At 37.1% G+C, this 20446-nt stretch overlaps 1 protein-coding gene across 6 annotated transcripts in view; it reads right to left on the reverse strand.

The window, feature by feature from the left end:
* The window catches only part of SMG7 (SMG7 nonsense mediated mRNA decay factor), a 66105-nt gene that overhangs the window by 20470 nt on the left and 25189 nt on the right, over nucleotides 1–20446 (reverse strand). For 4 of the 6 annotated variants that reach the window (XM_081026820.1, XM_081026823.1, XM_081026821.1 and 1 more), the window contains exons 2-8: nucleotides 17772–17803; nucleotides 15290–15407; nucleotides 13393–13525; nucleotides 6476–6647; nucleotides 5211–5282; nucleotides 4045–4195; nucleotides 3525–3660 (exon numbers count right to left, since the gene is read on the reverse strand). In XM_081026820.1, coding sequence (XP_080882946.1) covers nucleotides 3525–3660; nucleotides 4045–4195; nucleotides 5211–5282; nucleotides 6476–6647; nucleotides 13393–13525; nucleotides 15290–15407; nucleotides 17772–17803 — 814 coding nt within the window. The remainder of the gene's footprint in view (nucleotides 1–3524; nucleotides 3661–4044; nucleotides 4196–5210; nucleotides 5283–6475; nucleotides 6648–13392; nucleotides 13526–15289; nucleotides 15408–17771; nucleotides 17804–20446) is intronic. The other 2 variants (XM_081026822.1, XM_081026824.1) reach the window with 1 other exon arrangement.

The raw sequence follows: 20446 nt of genomic DNA on the forward strand, positions 1-20446 counted from the left end.
CTGTTGAACGTGATCAGGCATTTCTCACGCTCACTCTTCACATTGAAAAGAATTAGCTCCGATACCACAGAGCTGTTTTTCACAATAGTTTTCTTCCCTGAGTAACTAGGTATTTTTTAACATGGTCTGAGAGAAAAGTTTTGGGGATCCACCCATCAATGTCTACACCTTCACCTGTCCGAGGCTGTTTTGTAAGAGATGCACACATGCTAAAACATAATTGGGACCAAGCACTAAAAAGTAGATGCACGTAGTGAGAAACAAAATTTCAAACAAAAAGATTCAAAACATATGTTTCTGAACGCTTGTACGTAACGCATGACTTCCAAAATTTGTCGTAACATTTACTTTCAAAGGCGTGACACAGTTAAAGAAACTTATTTATAAACGAGTTAATTAGCATGAACATACTTTGGAACACATGGCAAATGATACACTAAAGCAATCATCGATGGGTGGTAGGCATTCGTACAAATTATGACACTAACATTGTCCCCCGAGAGGAAGGTGCGGGCACCATCGTCACCATCAAATCCTTTTCTTACGACGCGCTCACCGTGACCTGCTAAGCAGCACCAGAAGGAAGGAGTCACTGAATCACCCTCCTACCTGAATGTCTGCGGTACATTTAGATTACTCCCTCATAACACAGTTTTCATACACAAGTTCCGAACAAAGTTGATAGTGACCAGAGATGGTATGCTGGCTTTACTCTACATTTTAACCATAGTCAACCTCCCTCCCTCCCCAGGGAAGTTTTGGAGACAGTGGAGATTCACTGCCTTAGGGTAGGAAACAGATAACCTTATTTGTAGTTCAACCAGCAGTGACAAGAAATCCTACCATCTCATAAATTCTGAGCTGCCTTTGAGATTTTCTCCTTCTATTCACACAAAGAATCTGCAATATCCAGAATAAGTTCTATGATTCTCTTAACAAGTTCTTTCACATTATCACTGCAGAAAACACAATTCTATTCCACTCTCCTTTCCCTATCATGTCTCTCAGCCTCCTTGCATCTGCCAATCTCATAGCTAAGTTGAGAATGCTGTCTTTTCCCAAAGGCATCAGCATTCTTCTTTCCTTTCCTCAAAATGTCCTGAAATCCTATTCCTTCTCCAGAATTCCTCCACAAAATTTCTCCTTCCATCTCTATATTCAACCTTCTAGATAAGCAGACCATTTACACAAATGCACAATATTGGCGTGAGAATCATTTATATTTTTCGGAAAGCATTTTTTCTTACAAGTATAAGACAGCAATGTATGCCTTGTATCTACAGTTCCACTGGCATTTATTTTAGAAGGCAATGTCCCACAGAACAGAATCACAACCCTTTAAAGGATAGCCTAGTGTGGGCGCAGCAGCATTATGCATATGCCTGCATCCTGAGTCCTAGCGAACGGAAGCTAAGTTCACGAAGGCACAGACTTGTCTTGTTCTCTCCTGTATCTCCAAGAGCCTAGAAAAATGCGTGGTACACAGGAGGTACTCAGTCAACACTTTGTGACGGAACAGCCCACACCTTTAGAAGTAAATGTGTAATTGTTCAGTTGTAATTTCATAAAATTCAGAATGTACCGTAGTAAGTAGAGGGCCTCCACGGGAACAAAATCAGATCGGAATGGACATAATGTTACTCAGATACTACTTTAAACAGCAGTTGAGAAAAACACCTAACTAAATACCATTAAGAAAATCACACCTTTAACAGATATAAAAAGCCTTGCATCTCAATTCCTAAACCTCAGGCCTTAATCCTTCAACGAACCTCAACTTGGGAAACGCCTCTCAGGCCTTAATCCTTCAACGAACCTCAACTTGGGAAACGCCTCTGCTCAGTAGCTAAAGACTGCTCGTCAGACAGACAACGCTGAAGTTTACACTAATTACATGTGCTTCAGAAATACTTTTGAATATTTTACTCAACGATGCTAAAATTTCACTCCGGCAAAGTTCTTCTGATAGTACGGCATAAGGTTTAAAATAGATCTGTCTCATACTGTGTTTAAATTGAGAGTGTTGGAATGGTACTTCAAACTGTTTTAGCAACTGCCCCCATACACCCACCAGAACTTCACATACAGAAATACGTATCTGAAGAGAATATTAGTGTTTGAGGTTGAACCAAATGCAAAACTGACTAGATTCTAGACTACACTGACTTACACAGAGAAGCTCTCATTGTGGTAGAGTGCCCTCCCCCCCCCCCAATGTAAGGAGTTTATCTTTCACAGAAACAGAGCTGGAAGCAAACTCAAGAGGCAACACCCTGCAAATCTCTACTTCAATTTTCAGTTGTGACCTCAGGAAAGACAAAAACGTGTTATTTTAAAATAATCCTTCATATATCTGAATACTTATAATGAAGCTATTTAGGCTTGTTTTGTTTTTTCCAGGCTGAGTAACATAGAGCATTAAAAAGTTAGTTGTTCCTTTCATGCACTTAACTCTACAAATCATGGGCTAAAGTTTAAACAGGCCACTAAGAGAAGCAGGAAACAGCAGGAGACTCTTACTTTAAAGTTTATTTTAAAACAAACTATTTCTAGTATAGTTATTTAGTATAATCATCTCTTGCACATAAAAAAATCTTTAGAAGTTTTTTAAAGCATGCTGAAAAATTCTGAAAAACTAAAAATTATTATCTGTAAAAACGATTTCACATTGACTATATTTGGCTAATTTATGTCTCTTAACTAAGTTCTACAGTTTCTGGAATGTGAGACTTTTATAATACTTATAAAACTGTAAAGCAGCTATGAACAATCCCTGACGTGTACAAATACCAAAAGTAACCAAGAAATATAAAGTGTTCCTTCAGATTGTTTTGTTTACTGTTGATCTCAGTGACTAAAACAGTGATCGATCACAACAGACTGCCAAATATTTGTTGAATAAAATGAATTAAAAAGTTAATAATTTTGACTCCTCCCATATTTTACATATTATACTACATTAAAGTGCTAATTTAATATACTAACAAAAGATCATTTTCATATATATATAAACAAAAGTTGCTTAATTTTATCTCCTTACACAAATTAGTGAAATATATTCCTGTTGAATGAAATTTCTCTTTCTTTTCCTTCAAACTACCACAAATCCTGATGGATCAAAGCACAAGAATAATGAGCTTGATTTGCAGAATGACCATGTCTCTAAAGTCAGTAACAGAATCATATCTGAGAATATAAAAATCATCAAAAGTAGTACTTTCAAAATTGAGAAAGAAAGGTACTTGGTCTGAGAAGAAGTTGTTTATTCCCACTTTAATACTTTCTGCCAAATGCCAGCTATTTAATGAAATCATGGCTGCTGTACATAAATTTCTTTATGTAGACGGTACCACAGTTCAAATTGAGGGGAGGCTGTATGCAAGAATTTCATATGCTTCAAAGTTAATTTTTACCAACAGTTCACAGCTTCAGAATGACATACAAACTGGGAGCCAGCTTCTTCCAAAACCTATGTTTCCTGATTTAGACAAGACAAAAAGAATTATCTATTTTTGAAATCTAACCTTAAATTGTTCTTCCAATTTCTCTCGAAGAGGGCTTAATTTTTCCAAGCTCTTACTCAGGTACACATGACCGTGGAATTTAATAAAGGCCTTGATGAAATCTGAAACACCCCATTTGGTTTTCACCTCATCCCGGCTGAAATGAAAGAAAAACTTCCATGAATCTTAAGCAGCAAAATGGCTAAAATCTCTTAAAGGAGACTTCAGCTTGCAAAAACACATTACTTGAGCACCTGATACACAAGGAGAGACTTCTGCATCTGACTGACTTTTCAAATGCAACGCCCTCAGGTGACTCAGTCAGTATTCAGCAGCCAGTACTCCTCTACTGGGAACAAATCAGATGCTGATTGATTGTGATTGACTGAAACTCAGGGGCAATTACATGCAAAACTGTTATGATTGTTTATAAATTTGGTGAACAGAAGAGAAGAGAAGCATTATTCCTTGTAAGCCCCAATTTGAGGGGTGAAGGCTGCCTACCGATTACACAAAGCCTACTTGAAAAAGTCAAGCCTACCTTTCCAGTGCTTTAGAAAGTGCTTTTTGTAGATTAGTGGACGCAGCTGGGAAAGGGAACTTCACAGCAATGCTTCTGCAGTAGTAGAAAATTGTGGTCAGATGGTCTCCCTTGGAAGAAGCTAAGATAGCCAACTGATTGTAAGGCTGACCTGGAAGAGAAAGTTAAGATTCCAAAGTAAATGAAGACGCAAACAAGACTTGCTATCAGAATACAAATGATCGTTTTTTAACCCTTTAAGTTAATGAGGAGTATTTTATAAAGTAAACATCACGACTACCTCATTACAAATGGGCGCAATGTAAAACATCACAACCTAATATTTAGGTGAAAAAGCCAAGTAACTAGGGTGAAGAACACTATCGAAGACTTCAGAAAGGGCTAGCTAGTCAATACTTTATGGCTTTGTGGGCCAGGGTCTCTGCCATAAACAACTACCCAGCTCTGCCACTGCAGTGGGAAAGCAGCCACAGACAACATGAAACAGTGTGCCCGACTGCCATCCATGCTTGAGACTCTTTCAAGGGCCTCTTTTAGCATCTAGAGGAATTTCAACACGGCTTAACAAGACTCACCAAACACCTGCTATAATTTCTCTAATTCAAGAATCTGAAATGAATGCCAACTATAATTTTATATATATAATGTGATGGTTCAGTGTGAGGTCGGAGGGATAGTGGATGGGGGGAGGGGGGTTCACAGTGTGAGGGATATAAATGATGAACGTCTAAGTATTACCTTGTCTTGTACACCTGAAACTAATAAATAAATAAATAAAAGAATCTGAGAAATTACACTGCTGATTCCTATTCCAGGGCTATCAAAAGACAAAAGCACTACCTTTCAGATCATAAGAGATAATTTTTCTAGATGGGAAAGGGTGGTATTAAAGAGATCATTATTTTATTAAGTAATTAAGGAAGCCAGAGTTGTTGAAATAATTTTAGATCCCTTCAGGGGATATTTTACTTATATTGCTTTACCTACTCCAGTAATCTTATTGAAAAAAATTAATTTCTAGCTATATAGAATGTACAATTAATACCAAAACTCAACATCTTTTGCTTTCATAAAACGTGACAGGCGAGCCTTGAGTTATTTTCCACTTTGCTGTGAAGAATAAAGTGTCACTGTCAACCCCAGTTGACAGGAGCAGCCCCACTCACCATTAGAGGGGACAAGCTGAGCTGCGTGCCTGTAGTAGGACTCTGCCTGGCTGGTCTGGTTTCTGTATCGAGCTGAGAGGAGGAAGAAGAAAATTCAGTTTTAAATCAAACTGACACATAAAACAACAACTAGGGTACAATTGCCAAACAGCTATAATTCTAAATTCTAGAGGTAACAAACACATTACAATGAATTTAAGAGCATGAAAGACAGAAAATACTTTAAAACAAATTAACTATAGGATTATGTATGCAGCGTCCAGCGGCTTTCCCTACTTGGGACAGCCAGCATGTAACCAGTTTGAAAGCTTACCTAGCCCCCATTTTCAGGTCCTCCAGGGTCAGGCATCACCAGCTCCCACTACGGACTATGCTGGTGACCTGGAGCCGGCCCAGAAGGGGTGAGTTATATGGCACTTAAAAACAAAACAAAACAAAAAAACACTATACAATACGATCTGAAAATTAGGTATTTTTCTTCAATCTCTTATAAAGTGATTTTGTAAAATGCCTCATACCTACTGCGATATTAAGTATGTGTGTGCAAGAATACATGGAAAGCAAAACAACCTAAATACACTATTCCTTGACTCTCCCTGCAAAACTTGGTGCTCCCTCTGATGTGACCCCTCCAGAGTCAATGATGTATGGCATCGAGAAGTCTACAATCTATGAACTTAAAAGCAGTGACGTGCCCCGCTCCTTGCTATTGGAGGACAGCAAAACATAATCCTATAGTTAATTTGTTTTACAACCTTGTTAGGTCACCTTAAAGGAATGAACAAGAATAAGTTACATAACATTCCCAGATAAACTACATAAAATGGAAACACAAATTTAACTGTAAACAGAAAATAATTCAAAATGCACTTTCAATGCACTGGTAGGAAGGAAAGAAGGCAATCTAGCTTCAGAAGAAGTGATTTGTAAACACCGCAATTCCAAGAGTATAGAGTTTTAATTTAGAAAGTGTTACGGCACCACTTTGAAAAATTTAGCTTTGATTATATTTTTGTTTATTATTTGCCCATATCTGCATAAGTCTGAATAAAATTTAGATCTTTATATAAAAGTTACTTCCTTCAAGATCCTTTGCTAATCCCCAAGCACTGAGAAAATCTAAGTTCCTTAAGATGTATTTCATAGTTTCCTCTTATGACAATGTAAATTGTGTGCGCACGCTCGGTTCAAAGGGAGTTGCTTTCTCTGACTTCTCCAAAGAAAAGGATGAAAGTGTTATCAATTCCTTCACACCAAAGGCTCACCAATGTCTCCAAGGTGAACGAGGCAGTGCTGGCAGATATAGGAACAGGAGCTGGACTGTGGCTTCACTATGGCGCTGGTATGCGTCTGTTTATTGCTGATAATTCCCAACTGGGAAGACTTCACACGGCATGGTAAATCTACATTGAACACTGTACACAGTTCTTGTAATAACTAAAAGGAAAACATGAGCAAGATTTAGTATTAAGTCAGAAATGTTAAGTCAGAAGTGCTCTATAGGAAAGCGTGCACACTTGAACGTATGTGCGTCATGCCACGTGCTGCTGAGACCTGAGCAAGGACTGTAAGAAAACTTTATGGTAACTGTTCATATGAGTAGTGTTCATTACAAACCGTCTCTCTTAAATCCTCAGGTCTCAGAGCAATCTAGGACGTGCATCTACAAGGAACAGCAGCATTATTCAAAGACTTCAACCAAGTGCCTTCAAAAGAGTCCACACGTGTCACATCTGCTGTCTCAATTCCTAGCCCCTCCTCAATCCATTAAGATCTGGATGCCACACAAGCCCCCTCTGCCCATCCCACCACCTACCACCACTCCATTGAAACTGCTGTCAACATGACAACTGGTTGTCTCATAAACAAGCACAATGGACATTTTCCAGTTACCATCTTATTGGACCTCTCTGCTGCATTTAAAACATCCGATCTTATGGATGCTCCCTGAGCTTTTCTATTTTCTAGTTCTTATCTCGCCAATCATTCCTTTTAGTCTCCTCCATTCAAAGGTTTTTCTCCTCCCACCTTGTTCCTGAAGGGTTTTATTCTTGGTCCCCACAGAGTTCTTTGCATCCTATTCTCATGCATTCAAATATTTACTTACAAATATTATGCATTCAAATATTTGTTACTGTATTAGACACCATGGTACGTGTAAGAGACACAGAGATGAGTAAGAAATCTGCATCCTTAAAGAGCTCACAGCCAAACGAGCAAGATGGGTACATAAAATAGGGAGCAGGGGAAGGGAGAAAGAAGAGAAGGACAGATGTCAAACAACAGAGCGTATGCCAATAGAACATTCTAGTTACAATAAACCTCATCCGCTGGTTATTTGATACACTTGTCTCACTTTATCATTGTGATAAACTAGTAGTATATGTAGGTATAAAGCTCCGTGATTTTTTTCAGAAGAGGATGAAAGCAATAGAAATATCAAGTGATTTGACTAAGGTTATAGAATTATTAATAGAAATACCTTGATTCTATCACCACTCATTCTACCATATGGAGAATTCACAATACAAAATAAGATACCCTGAGTAACCGACTCAGAAGGATTTGAAATATCCCACATTTTTCCTAAGATAAAAACCACCTCCATAACAATATAAATTCTGTGTACCTTTCTCACTAAGCATAGAAATTATCTACTTCTTCTTTACTTATACCTGTACATTTGTAATGAGCAACAAATTTGCTGACATAAAATTCAGTTAATGCCCAGAGAGGCTAGAGTCAGGAAATAAAAAGGCAAGAAGTACAAAATAGGAACAAAAATGGGGGGGGGGGAAAGAAACAACAAAAAATCCTAGATGACCATGAAAGACGATAAGAAACATAAGAATAAAGAATTAAGTTCCACAGGTACTGAAAGAACAAACTGGAAAACTGGGAAAGGCTAAACATCTATCAAGAAGAAGAAAGAATATTTACAAAAAGTAAATAAAACATGGTTGAAACATCATGTAAAATGTCTTATAATAAAATTTTTGCCTGTACACAGGAGTTGTACGTAGAGACAACAAAAAAATTCCTGCTGGCTCGATTCTGGGTGAAAGAATTCTAATGCTAGTTGGTTTCAAGGCAGAAACAAGGTGAAATTAAAGAAGAATGTTTCCTAAGTTGAACAAAAGTATATTTGGCAATTATTCTGTGAAAACTCTGTTACATTATTCTACTGCTCCTTAGCTCTTCACTCTATGATAAGAATGGAGAACTATGAAGGCATATATCACCTTTTAAATTCCTGCAGAAACAATAACAATGCTTTCTTTTTGGCTCCCACTTTCTTAGCGTAAGGACTACTGTTCTTTGGATGTGTAAAAAAAATCTTAAAGCAGAATGTTACATCTTCACTTTGATCGGGAATTTGGTTCTGGCTTGAGGCACGGTGCTTTAAATGGTTAACAAAATCATAGCTAAGTCAAAAATTACCTTCACAGAAAATATGACTGAGGACTCACTCCAATCAGATTTCCATCCCTCCCATTCTACTTTAGTCACATTTTATTGAGATTAACTATTATTTTATATAATATTGAGGGGAGGGGAAACTGCCAATTAAATGGCGATTTACCATCATTTAGAAATTTATCCCTATTTCAGAGATGTTGAACTATGAAAACATTTTTAGAAATGATGAAATACGGTATTCATTAATTCCACCAATGACCTCCATGTTGTCAAATCTACTTGGTCACTTTTTAATCATTTTACTTGACTTCTTAGCAGCACTCAACAGGGTCGACCAGGCTTTCTCCTTACTTAAGTGCTTTTCTCTTGGCTTCCAAGGCACCACTCTTTCTGATTTTCTCCTATGGCAATGGTGGCTCCACTTGTGCTAAACCTGTTCCCACCTAGTGCTGTGGTTCTGAATGCTGAACACTGTGCTGTGCTTGCTTCAGCAGTACATATACTAAATACTAAACACTAATGTCTGACAAAGTCAGGGTTCTTTATTGTAATCATAAAATGTCCTACGGCCCTGACCTTGTCACTGCACTGAGCTCCAAGCTCGTTTATCCCATTACCTATCTGATATCTCCCCTGAGAATTCAATCAGGTATCTCCTGTAGTTGAACATGGACAGAGCTGCTTTCTCATCAGCGTTCCCTATCTAAGTATACGGTACAACTAGTCAACCATGTGCTCAATCTGACAACAAGTCATCTGACTTTTCCTTTACTCCGACTGCACACATCCAATCCAATCCGCCAGCAAGTCCTATTGGCTCTGCTTCACAAATCCATCACTTTCTTTCCATCACTACAGTAGCATGCTGACTAGCTTCCATTCCTGACGCCTACTAATTCATTCTCTACACAACATTTAGAGTAATCTTTAAAAAATGCAAATCCTTTCATGTCATTCTGCTACCTCCTCTCTAATGGCTTGCAATTTAAGATTAAAATTCAAGGGGATAGAAGGAATGGGTAACAAAGGTAAAGGGGATTAAGAGGTACAAATTTCCACTTATAAAATAAATAAGTCACGGGGATGTACAGCACAGGGAATATACTCAATAACATCGTAGTAACTCTGTACAGCGATGGAAGGTTACGGGACTTGAGGTGATCACTTTGTAAGGTGTACAGCAGTCAGATCACTGTAGACATTAGCGACAAGGTCAGGACCGTAGGACATTTTATGATTACAATAAAGAACCCTGACTTTGTCAGACATTAGTGTTTAGTATTTAGTATATGTACTGCTGAAGCAAGCACAGCACAGTGTTCAGCATTCAGAACCACAGCACTAGGTGGGAACAGGTTTAGCACAAGTGGAGCCACCATTGCAATAGGAGAAAATCAGAGAGAGTGGTGCCTTGGAAGCCAAGAGAAAAGCACTTAAGTAAGAAGAAAGCCTGGTCGACCCTGTTGAGTGCTTATGCTAAGAAGTCAAGTAAGATGATTAAAAAGTGACCAAGTAGATTACACCTGAAATTAATATAACATTGTATGTCAACTATACCTGAATAAAAAAGTTAGGATTCAAAACTCACGTCAGTCTCTAAGGTCATACAATGCTCTGAACTTGGTTTACTTCCTCAATCTGGTAGCTTAGCCTCCAGGGCATGTTACCAAGAAAGATGTACAGAAAGATCATTGTCAGCAACCCCATTAACTGTTTCAATTATCAAACCAAGACAACATAAAATACAAATGCAAGTAAAAAGTCCTATTCATGTTGACATCTGAAAAAAAGTGTTTCGATGCTCATTCTACTACTGTTATAATTGCTCAACCATTGCCTATGGAATGCAGGTGGGGAAAAAAAGTCAATACTTGTTACAAAAATTTCAAAAAGTAAAGTTCAAGACTGGATTACCCACCTATTTTTTTCATTATATAGCATTTTGAGACATTTGAATAATTTTATTCTTCACTTGCTTATAAAATATTTTTATGAATACCATGTCCCCTCAATAAAAATGATGATTCTAGCTTTACTTCCTTATAGATTTGTTTTACCATTGTTCAATTAAACCCTTGGAAATGTGTTCCATGTATGTCACATCATTAGAAAAAAAGGCTAAGAATCATTTTTGAAGATAACAAACCAATCTGTATAATGGCTATTATAACAATGTACTGTAGAAGGTGGAGCCTCCCCTCGCCCCCCACCAGATCCAGCTGCACCCAAACTCCACAGCTCTCCCTACATCAGCTGTGTTCACAGTTCCAGTTTCTACTGCATGGGGGAAGGAAAAGAGATTTGATCAGAAATGAAACTGAAGTTTTAAAACTTGACTACGTTTCGAATTCCTAAAAGCAACCAGCATGTTACAGAATCTTTCCTTGGACAGATTGTGATGAGAATCTGGAATTCAACAAAGTAGTGGTGGGGGCGAGGCGCAGGGTAGATACCATTTTTGTTAATACCCCACTGAGCTAAGACTACTCAATTAACATACAGATTCAAACTGCATACATAATTTTTTATCATGATTTTTCAGTTAATAACAATTTTCTCATCTCTAAAAATCATACTAAATATCATTTGTAATCGTTTCATATGTCCACTGATAAACCATAATTTATTTAACCACTACACTACTGTCCAATATTGGCATTGCTTTCAAATATTAAGATTTAAATATTTGTTCCTTTAAATATAATTATTACTGTCATTATTGAATAACCACTGATCTATGGGAAAAGATTATATTGCCATAAAAAACAAACAAAAACACAAAAAACAACCTGATACTTCTGTATTTCGAAAAACTCAATAAAATGAAAGGGCAACAGACGACACTACAGAAAAAAATGTTTGCCAAAAATAGTAGAAAAAAAAAATGTCCCTTTATATATACAGAGCTCAGACAAAGCACCATGGAAAAACAAGGTCCAAACTCTGAATGGGAAGTTAATGAATAGATTATTTATATAAAATACAAATTTCTAGTAAAATATTTAAAAAGTTCAGTACCACTGGTTAATTCAGATCTTAAATTTTAAATAAAAAAATTTTCCGTCTATTAAGTTATTCACTTAATCATTCACTCACTACTACTGAAATAATTACCACTAGGGAGTGTGCATGAAGATAGATATTTGCATACAGTACTAACATAAATATAAAAATATAAATAACATTCTGGGAAAAGAAGTGTATCAACAGTATTAAAACTGCACTCATTCGATTGTTTCATTTACCCATCCAATGAAGAATTGGTCCTCAGGAAATAATCCAGTATTAGAGAAAATGCTTTACACACAAAGATGCTTATTTAACTGCTTAACAACCCAAGGAAACATTGACTTGTTTATAAAGCAGATAAAAGACTGGGTAATGAACAACTATATACGAAAGTGTAAAAACACCAGAAGGATATATATTAAAGTAGTAACTTATCCTGAATGGGGGGATTAATGAAAAAAATCTTTTGACTTTTGTATAATTTTCAAATTTCTTGAAATTAGTATACGTTGTTTTTATAACCAGAAAACAAAAAAAATAAAATAAAGTGAAATAAAATCCCTACATCTATTAATATATCCACCTCTTCATCATTTAGGCTGTATATTCCCTTGAAGGTAAAGATTGTCTCTTTACCTCTGGAACAGCCTGTGCCTTACAAATAGGCTTTCAATAGCTACTTGTACAATAAATTAATCTTTAAAATGTGGTTTAAGGACTAGTGAGTGGCACACCACAATTTCTCTCTCCAGAATTATCAACTGTTACTGCTAAAAGTCAGCATCAATTTGAAAATGAATTTTGAGAATAAGAACCATACTTGAGTTCTTTCCATGGTAAACTGTGATGAATGTTTTAGTTTAAGTAAAACAAATAATCTCTATAAGAAGATGGTTAACCATTTCACATCTTCCAACACAGTCTTCTTTTTCTTCTTTCAAGGAAATCGTAAAATTTTAAAAAGCCAAAATATAAGTAGCAATGGTCTAGGAGCAACAGAGAGAACTGGCCAAAGAATTCTTTCCGTGTAAGATCCCCAAAGCCTTGTCATTATAAGATAAACATTTATATACAAACATTTCAATTAAATTATGAATGCTATTACAAATGGATGAGATCAAAGTTTTTTAAAAGGATTCTGCTTACAGTAAAGAAAAATCCATTGTTCAGAAAGACGAGTTATTTATTCTCATACCTTGCCTGATTACGAAGTTTTGTCAGAATGTAACTAAAGACAAGGAAAGTCTGAGGATGATAGATAATAACTTATTATTCAAACTGAAGAAAAGCTACTCTACTTCTTAGGTAGTGCAACAGCATTTGAAGCTCCAGATAAATTCTACTGCACATTGTGAAAACTCACTAATATCACACACTTTGAGTACTTCTTACCTGGCACAACATGGCTGTTCCTTTCATGATGACTGTACCCATACCCATACATTCACGTTTGCCCTAATACCACTTGTAACTGACTACTTCCACCATTTTTCCCAGGCATTGCTCTCATTACGCTTTTTCTGTTTACCTCCAACCATTAAGCTGAAATATTAACCTTTCAGTCTTTATTGTTTTAAAGATCTTATGGTAAACAACTTGGGACATTTTTATTCATTTGCGATTCTAGGTGATAATCTCCTCTGGGAGGGCCTACATAGTGGTTACATAAAGTGATTATATGAACAACAAGATGTATCCAAAGAGAATATTCATCACTAATTCTATGAAAAGTGGCAGACAATGCAGAACTCACCTGAGTATAGAAGCCACTAGCTGCCTCTAGGAACAGAGAAAGGTTTGCCTGAACTTCACTCCGATTCGGGTTTGCTCGATTCTTTGCCTGGCCTTGTAGTGTTGTGATCTGATTCTTAAAGGCATGATTCCAGCTGAAAACAAAATGTAATTCTATTTGGTATAGCAGTGACTCACTGGGCAGACACTGGTCCCCCTGAGAACAAGAAAGAACTGTTTGTTATAATTATAACACACTAGATAGTAAACCTGCATTAAAGTTATTTGCTTATTTAAATAACTTTATGCTCCCCTTTGAACAAGACCAGACATGCAGTAGAATCAAACTGACCTTAGTAAACACTTACCAAATGTTCGAATAATCAGACTGTGGCTTCAGCTATTAATTTTCTAGAGTTACTAATGTTAGAGCCTATTTAGGAATCCCAGTACAAAATCAGAACTACAGTGGCAAGACCAAAGTAAAAGGAAGCTATTAACAAATTTCCATACATTGTGCCAAAAAGTAATTGAGTGTACTCTATCAAGTGACATGTATAGGGAAAAAAAGGTTTTTTGTAAATATTATTCTATAGCTCTTATTTCCCTAAAAAATCTGTTTTCCATAGTTCTATTTCCGCTTAATAGTTCCTCTTGGGGTTAATATTTTCTTTAGAGCTTGAAATATAAGTTTTTTGACATTTCAATTTTGGCTATTTAAAAGAAACAAACACAACGCTGAAATATGGCACCAAAATCCTGTTATGTCTTTCATTAATTAAGTTGGACAGAGAATCATTTTAAATTCAGTTATGGTGAAATACAGCCACTCTTAACTTAGAAATCACAGGTAAAAAGAAAAAAAAAAGAACTAGGATGATGGGAAGATATTACTGGCTTGATTAAAGGAAGCAAACAGACAAAAAAGGTTTACGACCTACCTGGAAAGTACCTAATTCTTTATCAACAGTCAACTTTTAAGGCTCTAGGGCACTGGGGCTTTTAATAATTTATAAGGTCAATCACTCCCTTAGAATTTTTGATGACATCTTTATCCTTGACTCTAAAATCATAGATATATGGATTTTGAGTGGTTGTGATTAAGCTCTATTACTAGATTTCCTAAAAATTATCTAAGAAAGGTGTGGAAGATAGGGAAGTATGAATCTTCACTACAACTTAGTGTAATGGGCGTTACTAAACAGAATATTCTTAACTGATTTTTAATTTTCCATCAGGCTACTGTCCTTGTTTCACTTCGTAAGGCAAGGCCTTCCACGAAAGGTATTTATTTACTCACTCGGGAATCTGGTCATCTGTCATTTCACCCCTCATAGAAAGAATGAGTGGAATAGCCTAAATACACAAACTCTTTCTTCAGTCTTATGGAACAAAAGGGAAATACCTATGTATTTGATTACAAGGAAGAAATTTCCTTACAATGCAAATATATTTTAATTTTGGAGAAATTTAGATTCACATTTACCAAAGAAAGATAAATCTAGAGCCTACTTTTGAATTTCTGTTTTCTAAATCATGACTTATATACAGGACTGAATACAACACAGAGAATCGAAAATACTTTCTCTTAGTATTCAAAACTTATAGAGTTGTTTTTATGATACGCCCTAACGACCTTAATGAGCGTGAACTCTAAACATCTAAACATTTCTCCTCGTACCACCTAAGACTGTATCTGAAGGTAACACCAATGGTCAAATATTTTGTTCAAAATGAAAACAAAACAAACAAACAGAAACCCCACAAGCATTAGAATGTCTTTCTTCTTTTTTTCCCCCATGGGAAAAGCTTACGCTGAGATCTAGGTTAAAAAGAAACAACCAGATTATTCTCGTCTATTCTAAAGTCTTGGTGGGATTCTTGATCTGAGCAGGGCCATCCCAAGTAATCATACTTACAGATCCTGTTCTACTTTCTTGTCTAAAGCATATTCCAAATCAGTAACTAGCATTTTCTGGTACAGGTCCTGCAGAGCCTGCCTGGATGTCCAGACCTCAGCTGGACCCAGCTTAGAATCTGGAAAACAAAACAACAACAGAACAGGAGATAAATAGGTAGTTAAGGCCATTACGCCACACCTATGATCCTGTCCCTCTCCAGTCCCCAAAGCAAAAACCTGCTGTAAGTACAGACCATACATTGCCGTGGAAGTTCCGTACTACTGCATGGCAAGTGACTTCTGCCTTTTGGCCAATGACTACATCTGCATGCGTCTGTAACTGTCTCTCAGCTTTGCAATAACATCACGAAATGGAAAAGGCTAACAGAATGAAAGGTCTCCCCTTGGCTGTTGGTTTGAATTTCTATGTACTCGTATCACAGGAAGCCATATGCTGCACACCAGTCACCCCGTTTGAAATGAAGGGCGGCCAATTTGGTCTGTTTACTCTCACGATACCTCATTGTCCAAAGCAGCTTTTTTCTGTTTCTTTTAAGTCATTCTCACATTGTCCTCACATCAGCACATAATCCAGCAGTTGTTTGGGCATTCTGCTGTCACTCCTACTCTATACAAGTCAAGCCAAGCAAGCCAGGGCAGTGAGCATTATTTTAACGATTGGCAGACTGCTTGCCAAGACATTTTCGTGAGCAATCCACACTAGCTATTTAATGCAAATGTTGACTGGTAGCAGACAGCGATTAAACTGCTTAGGAAGCCAAATGAGAGGTTAGGTGCGAGATGAAATCAGAAAGTCAGGCTATGACTATACATATACCAAACTGGGACCATGCTGTCTGCCAGGGTCCTACAAGGCACATTAGCCTTTCTGATCACTAGGCTTGTGAGTGCAATATTTGACAGTGAGCTGCCTCAATAGAAGTTAATAATGGTCTTTTCAATCTATATTTCCACCTGCTAGCGAGGCTGTCTGGTTGCATTTAGTATTTTCCTGCTACACAATGGCATAATCTTCACTTGAGGGCGCAGCTCACAGTGCCCCATGTGGGGATCGAACCGGCAACCTTGATGTTATTAGCACCATGCTCTGACCAACTGAGCTAACCACCCACCCCTCTTCACTCCTCTTTAGGTCTGCTGTTAGTATCTATAACCACCACAATCCTATCCTGAAAGTAGAATATTCTGAATATTTGAGATAATCCTCGTAAGAGTTTGCTGGCCCCTAAAAATAGGGTCCGGTATCAGCTTCTTGGCCCCTTACCAAGTTTTTAACGATTAACAGTTTATACATTTATGCAACTCGGCTTCAATTCGTCAATGGCAGGGAAAGGACTGTAAGGGATCATTGACTCTGATCTATCAGAGAGACTATTATTTAAACGAGCAGACTTCATACCTTAGTTAACATTTCTGGGCAGGCAAAGGTCCCCTACAAAAGTCAAACCCTAAGCCTAACTCCTGAAGGTGTTTAATATTATGCTTATAATGCCAATAAAAGAGCGTAATACAGCAACTCAAAGCTGACACTGACACCCAGAGTATAGAAGACAACTATGCTAATAATGGGAGGAATTGAGGCGCTGTACTAGTAAACCTAGAACAAGTGGTTTTGATGGTTTCTTTGCTCTTTTCCCTGAACAAGTTTACAATGAGATTATTCACAAATTCTTAGAGAACATTAGCCTATAATTCTAGAAGTTGAGAAAAAGACATCTAAACAATCCATTTCCTCTTGAATATAAATTTTTTGGCAGTTGTGCTGGTTACCACATAGTTTGAACTTTCCTTTGTGGATGTCACTGCAGAACTTAATTTCTCAAAAATCAGAATGAGATCCATTATCACGTCTTTTACATTTTAGGATGGCATACAGTGTTGTAGAGAGCGTACTGATCAATACAGACTTACTGCCGTGTATTTCCTAATTTTGGAGTTAAAATCTGCTCCATTTAGTGCCTAAGTCCAGTTCCTCTTTCAAAAACACCTTGGCTATTACTCAAAACAAAAAAGATAAAGGAGAAAAGAAAGGAAGGGGGCAAGGTAGCTCACTCAACTTCAAGGATTTTCAATTGAGTTTTCCTGCAAATATTTTTTCTGAAGGTTTACCTATTAGTCAAGTTCGGGGAATTATAAAACAGGAAGCTATGAACCTAAATACCACAAGGTATTTGTGTTTATATGGCATATGAATTATTTTTCTGTATGTCTTAAACTGTTGATAAATAGTTCATAAAAACTGAATGATCACATGCACTAAATTAGGTAATATTCAATTAAATGTAGCACAGATTATATAAAATTCTTGACATGGGTCATCTAAGTAAAAATTCCAAGTATAAAAAAAAATATTTAAAGCAAATAGTAAGCTATTATTCCCTTGGCAACTAGGACAGTGCTACAAGTGATAGAGGAAAGATGAATACCCTTAATTTAATGGTATAAAATAAGTTGTAAAAAAACAAACGAGCAGCCAATACCTGTCATGTCAGCCTTCAGGACTTCTGCCTGCCTAAAAAGGGAAAAAGAACATCAGTCAGAAACATACTAGGCCTGCCCCACATGAATAACACTAAAAGCTAAACGTTACGTGAAACCCCAGACGACAAATAGAATGTGTGGCAGTACCTATTCTTATCTACTCGCGTTACCTATCTTAACATCCAGGGTAGCACTAGGTCTGGGCAAACTGATGCCACACCTGAAAGTTTACAGGGCATCACGAACTCTTCTCCTGAGTAGCGTTCCCTTTCTTGCTGTTTTCCTCCAAATCTGATGTGTTTCAGATACCACTGAATGACAGTCATTAAATAAAAAGTTTCCCTCAGCATGACCGGGAAATCCCATGTTTCTCCATTCACGAGCCACTATAACTATTTCCAATTTCCATTCGCCTCAGCTGCTGATTTCTGCCTCCTTCCTCAGCCCCTAACTCCTTTCAGCAAAGGACAGAGCTGCACCTCAGAAAAAACAACGCCCAGTTACTAGACACTTAGTACATTCACAGACCCTCTTCTTTCTTTCTCCTGTTAAAACACTAGAGGTACTGCACCACTAACACCAGTAACTCCACTCACATGTGCTCTTTCCAGCCTTTCTTAAGGATACCTGCTCCTTAAATGAACCCCTCCCCTCTTCCAATAATTTTAAAACCTCCCTCTTTTGGATCCCTCCTTCTCTTCAGTATTTAAACATGCACAAGTCTCTCCCCGATTTTAAAACCTTCTGCTCCACAGTCTCCTCTAGCTGCTGCTTTTCTCTCTCCCAAATTCTTCAAGAATTGCCTGCATTCAAGAGTGAACTCACAACCTAGTCCCAGCCCCCCAGCCCTACTTCTCTTTCTAGCGTCTTTTTTTCACCCGAACAAAAGTATCACAGCTTTCCAGTTGTGAAGGACAGACACCTGGAAGTCACCCGTGACAAATTTCTCCAAATCCCCGGAAAACTATCAACTCCAGAAAATTTCACCCACTACAAATACCTTGAATCTGTTCATTTCCTTTTACTTCCTCCTCAGCCACACACATTCAAGTTACACCATCCCTTGTCTGGATTATTGCAAAGGTACCAAATTGTTTCCTCCATTCACTCTTGCCCCTTTTCATTCTGTTCTTCCTACCTCTGTCAAAGGGATCTTTTAAAAATACAGGTCTGATCTTCCAATTGCCTATTTAAAACCCTTGAATGATTTCCCACTCTTAGGTTAGAAAACAAAATTTTCATTCAAGTGTCCTACAAAGTTCTCTGTACTCTAAAAGAGTCAGCACTCTACTTGCACCATTGTTCTCTTCTCTCCTTGATCTCTGTGTTCCAGTCACTGGACTTCTGGTTTCTCTAGTGTGCGCTGCTCCCTTCACACTCACGGTATTTGCAAAGAGTCCTTTTGCTAGGACGCCTCCTCCCCACTTTGTCTGGCTCATCACTGCTCATTCTTTGTCTTGGAGACATTACTTCCTCAGGAAGCCTTACTTGAAGGACATTCCTGTTTTACGAGTATGCTTTCAAAGCACTATTTTTATGTAGATGAAGGATATTCATCTATTTTTTTTCCTATTACATAGATTTAAGAATGCTCACCGTCACAACCCCTATGCCTACTAGCACAGCTGCCTAGCACACAATGGGCATTCAATAAGTATTTTTTAAGTGAAGAAAAGGAAAAAGAATAAATCATGTTCATACACTCTAAGAAGGTAAATATATAAACAAGAGATTCCCACTTTTAAAAATAAAATTTGACATAAAAGCTAGAAAATATTCAGAGATTCTAAAATTTTTGCTGGGAATGGAAAAGTTTTACTTTTACATTATTAGGTATTTAATATCAATTGTGAATATTAGTTTCATCAAAATGTAACATGAACTTTTTTATTTTCTCAGCCTTTAGAAAGATATTTGTTTTTTAAAAATTAAGCTTTCAAACAATAGAATAATAGAGCGCTACAGAGGTAACCACAAACCACAGGAGAATTATCAGTATAAATGAACAATACTCAATAAACAGTTACACTTAGTTCTAAAATGTAATATCACGTTAGTTTCCATTATCCATATAGCCTAACTTCACTGTTTGCTTTGGGTGTTAAACTTTTGCCATTAAAAAGAAATCAATTTCACAAGGTTGCTGGCTTATGCCCTTAAAACCTAACACCATACAATTTAATAAAGAACACCACATATTCTATTCTAGCAATGTCACAACCACCTCCTCTCCTCCCTTCCCAAATCCTACAGGAATACTAATTTATGAACTTTATACTGAGAAAGCCAGTGCTAATTATGCATCTTTACTGGATTCAATAACCTTTTCATTTTGTCCCTGAACTATAAAGTTGCAAAAGATATATTTTACTATGTTACCATAGGTTAACCAGAAGTTGTGTCTAAAGGTTGTTTTCTCATTCCAAACAAAATTTCCTTGTAAAAATGGACAATATCATTTTGGTATGCTAACGTCTGCCTAATGAGAACACCAGCTTCCAGTCAAATGAAGATTATATTGAGCATGTAACAAGAACTGTTTACAAATAACCTGCTTCTTTTACAGGCTGTCACTAAGAAAAGAACTATAATTCTTGCAGATTCTGGAGCAGGCGTCCATTGACAAAGAACAAAGTGTTACACTATATTTTTATATACTATTACCTGTCCAAGA

The sequence above is a fragment of the Rhinolophus hipposideros genome (genome assembly GCF_964194185.1).
Source record: "Rhinolophus hipposideros genome assembly, chromosome: 19".
Taxonomy (NCBI): Eukaryota; Metazoa; Chordata; class Mammalia; order Chiroptera; family Rhinolophidae; genus Rhinolophus; species Rhinolophus hipposideros.